This window comes from Manacus vitellinus, unplaced genomic scaffold (genome assembly GCF_001715985.3).
Source record: "Manacus vitellinus isolate BGI_N305 unplaced genomic scaffold, ASM171598v3 scaffold_9_pilon, whole genome shotgun sequence".
NCBI classification, from domain to species: Eukaryota; Metazoa; Chordata; class Aves; order Passeriformes; family Pipridae; genus Manacus; species Manacus vitellinus.
The window spans coordinates 18,169,497-18,173,119 of NW_021940917.1; the positions used below are offsets into that span (position 1 = coordinate 18,169,497).

Consider the following 3,623-nt stretch of genomic DNA (forward strand, 5'->3'; position numbering starts at 1 on the left):
AAATTTCACTTTTTAAAAAAATTTCAGGGGCATCCTACACTGGCTTTATGAATATTGACATACCACACTCAAAAAGCTTTCAAGTTTTCTTCCCAAAAGACATGAAAGCCTGCTAAGCTGTTCAGCTGCACCTCCAGGTTTCAAATGCCACAGCAAATCACTGTCTACAGAAGGTTTGTTAGCAGATCAAAACCTTAAATGCCAGAGAACATCCTTTCAGCTTGCAGAACTCTTCCTGTAAGTAAGGCACACCAGACAGAGACGATTCCCACATGCTTAAATTTTATTGTGCGAATGTTGCTCAGAGCATTTAACACCCTCTGTAGACACACATTAAAAAAAAAAAAAAACAATACACTAACAGTGGCTAGACTGATGTATAACACATTAAATCTGCTCGGTGGTAACTTGTATGCATGCAGTTAGCTCTTGTGGTGTAAAAATCTTAGCCAGGAGGCCAGCCCAGCTGACGGCCGCCCAGAACATGGAGGTGTACGTGATAGACAGACTGCCCACCCTCAGGCCCTTCATTCACAACCATCCGGAATCCATTCGTCAGGCCCAGGTTAGCAGCACACTTCTTGCCAACAATCATTAAATGCCCAAGAAGCTGGAAGAGAAGGAAAGAGGAAAAAAAAAAAAAAAGGGGAAAAAAAAAAAAACAACAACCAGAAAACACATAAAAAGGGGAAAAGGGCAGGGAGGGAAGGAATAAGAGCAGAGAATCAATAATTCTCAGAAATTCAGCCACTGCTCTTCAAACTGTTGTCTGACTGCAACTGACATTTTCCAAGAAAAACTATAAAGACTTACTATGCAAAATATAGGGGGGAAATAAAGCTACAAATTTTTTTCAAGCCAGGCTGTAACAGACTACAAAAGTGTCACAGAAGCCAAATTATGGTTAAAGTCCCCATTACTGCTTCAGACAACATATAAAATTCTGGTGGAAAAGAAACTTTATCTTACCATGTAAAGCTTTGCAAAATCTTTAAGCTTGATGTTTATAGTTACAAATGAAATATTCAGCACCTCTCAGCTAACTTTCCTTTTCTTCACCTCTGACCTGCTAAAAACCTTAAAGTACTACTGCCTGTAAACCATGAAAACAGACATCAAGAGTATAACATAATAAATACCAATTCATTTTGCATGGCAAATACACACAGAGAAATCTTTTTTCTTTCTATGACTAATTTTACTGGAAAACTTTAACTCCATTATCATTCTAAGTTAGAGAACAAGGATTATTGTATCAGAAAACTACTCTGTTTGATATGTCAAGAGGAAAAGGGGGAGAGCCTACTACATTGTGAAGTAATTAGAGGCACGACTTGGTGTAGAGAAAGCTTCTAGAGTACTTACAGATTCATCAGAGTCTTCTGCTTCAGACAATCTGACAATTGGCTTCTTAGGAATCACTAGGAAATGTGTTGGAGCTTGAGGTGAAATATCATGGAATGCGAGGCACTGGAGGAACAGCAAACAATTCAAATATGATTTGTCTCAGACAAAGGTTAAGAGTTTCAGTAAACCAATATGCCCTCCTAAATACACACATATGCAGATTATCAGATAACCTAAACATAAGCAGAGATGTTGATTTTTCTTGAGTGTTTTATTATTCTACATAGTCTAATTTCTAAACACAAAACACTACTTACTAAGGCATGCTGGCACAAAAAAAAATTGCTATTCCATTTAAAAGCTACAGTCTTCTCAGCAAGGTTAAATGCAATCAGGTACCTGATTTATTATATCAACATATGCATAACATCTAATAGAGCTATTGGCATGCCTACAGAAAGTACATTTACGCTTATTTCAAATTTTTATTAACACCAAATTTAATAAAATGAATGGCAAACAGTTGTTAATCATCTTCCAGTTATGTCTGAATATTGCCTTGGTCAAAAAATAGCAAGGCAATTCCAAAGAACCTCAAGTTACGTGATTTGAGGCCATATTACACTTCTGTTCTCAACAGCACCAAATATTTCAGAAAAAGATTTCGGAGTAATGCATTAAGAATGGCTCTATTTCAGACATTCCCACACTAAGGGACAGGCATCACTTTCGAAATATGAACAACTATCAGCAGTGAATAGTTGACTCTCAACTAAAGTTATGCAAATACCAAAATTACTACCAATCAGAAACTGAAAGCAGCACCTAACAATATCAAATAAATCTCAAATTAGGAATTTGCCAATAGGTAAGAGAAACAAAAGAGAAAGCAAAGAAAGATAAAAGGAAGCTATGTCTCTGTACAAATGGCCAACCACAGAACTGGGTCTTGCTACTGCAACCAGGACAATCTGCAGAGGTGTGGCATGTGCTCTGCCATCATCTGTCCAATGACACCTCTTACTTACTCTTCACACATAACATTGGTTATGTCACAATAACCAACACACAGACTCTTCAAAATATTTATTTCCTGGATACTTTCATTTCTATTTAAGAAGATACTACCCAGTTTTGAATCTCTGAGGAACCGCTCCTGTCTCCCAAACAGAGAAGGACAGGAAGCAAATAGTCGATCAACAAAACTAATTTGCACACAATTAAGCAAATCTTACTTCGAGTTGATCACTTTGTAAGCAGTTTTTCTGTTATACGTGGCACATGCACAGGTAGAATGCAAATGGTAAACTGTATCAAAGAATTTAAAGAGCAGAAGATCGGTAGTAAACACTTTTCTTTGGGACAAAAAGCAGAAGTAGTATTGAGCAAAAAGCACAATCACAGGAAGTCCAGGAGGTCACGGTAAACCAATCTTCAGTTCAGCAAGTTTAGATTCGACTGGAACAACAGTGATAAAGCATAATTTCACAGAGACTTTGTACTTTTTGGTATGCCCTTTTCTCTGCATGTCAATTAATGATTAAAAGACTTCTTTACCCTTCTCCTTTTAACATTTTCAGCCATTGATGGAGTCAAGACAATTAATTAAAAGATCCCCCGTTAGCCAACTGAACTCTAAAAGAAATTCTACATTTCAGTTCAGGTTAAGGTAAAAATCAACCAAGGCGCTGAAGGTAAAATATCTCTTCCAGAAAATATTGTGGACTAATGGCTGTCAAGAGTGGGTTATATGCTCTAAGTTACTCAAAGAGTGCTCTGGTTACTCTGCGGTAGCCACTGCAGCTGAAGAAAAACCTCTTTGACCCAGGTAAAGAAAGAATGCACACCCTCACACAAACACAGAGCAGTAACATAAGCGTGATTTTCAGAAGGCAGTGAAGATTTCCAATATTCTTGAGAGAAGAGGGCAACTGCAACGTTTCTTTATCGACTCTCCCAAGCATATGGATCTGACATCCTTAGCGAGCCTGCATTCCACACTGACAACAACCCTTCACTTCAAAAGCAAAAGCAAAAGACCCCGTTCATGATGCCTCCTGCATTTCAATGTGAAGGGGGAAGAAAGGGGCCAGGGGTGCTTATATTGAATACTAGTTAGCTTACAGCTTGGAGACAGCCGCTGCATTGACAGTTTCATTTAGTCTCTAACACGCTGTGATGCACCAGCATCGCTGAATGCTACCAGTTCCACCTCACCGCTGGAACCGACTTTGCTGCCTGCAGGATGACCAGCGCTATTTAATAACAGCTCGAAA

At 38.5% G+C, this 3,623-nt stretch overlaps 1 protein-coding gene across 1 annotated transcript in view; it reads right to left on the bottom strand.

The window, feature by feature from the left end:
* Positions 1-263: 263 nt before the first annotated feature.
* HINT1 (histidine triad nucleotide binding protein 1) overlaps positions 264-3,623 on the bottom strand; it is a 7,120-nt gene continuing 3,760 nt past the window's right edge. The window contains exons 3-4 of the mRNA XM_029965461.1: positions 1,366-1,505; positions 264-610 (exon numbers count right to left, since the gene is read on the bottom strand). Of these exons, the coding sequence (XP_029821321.1) occupies positions 446-610; positions 1,366-1,505 (305 nt within the window). The 3' untranslated portion in view covers positions 264-445. The remainder of the gene's footprint in view (positions 611-1,365; positions 1,506-3,623) is intronic.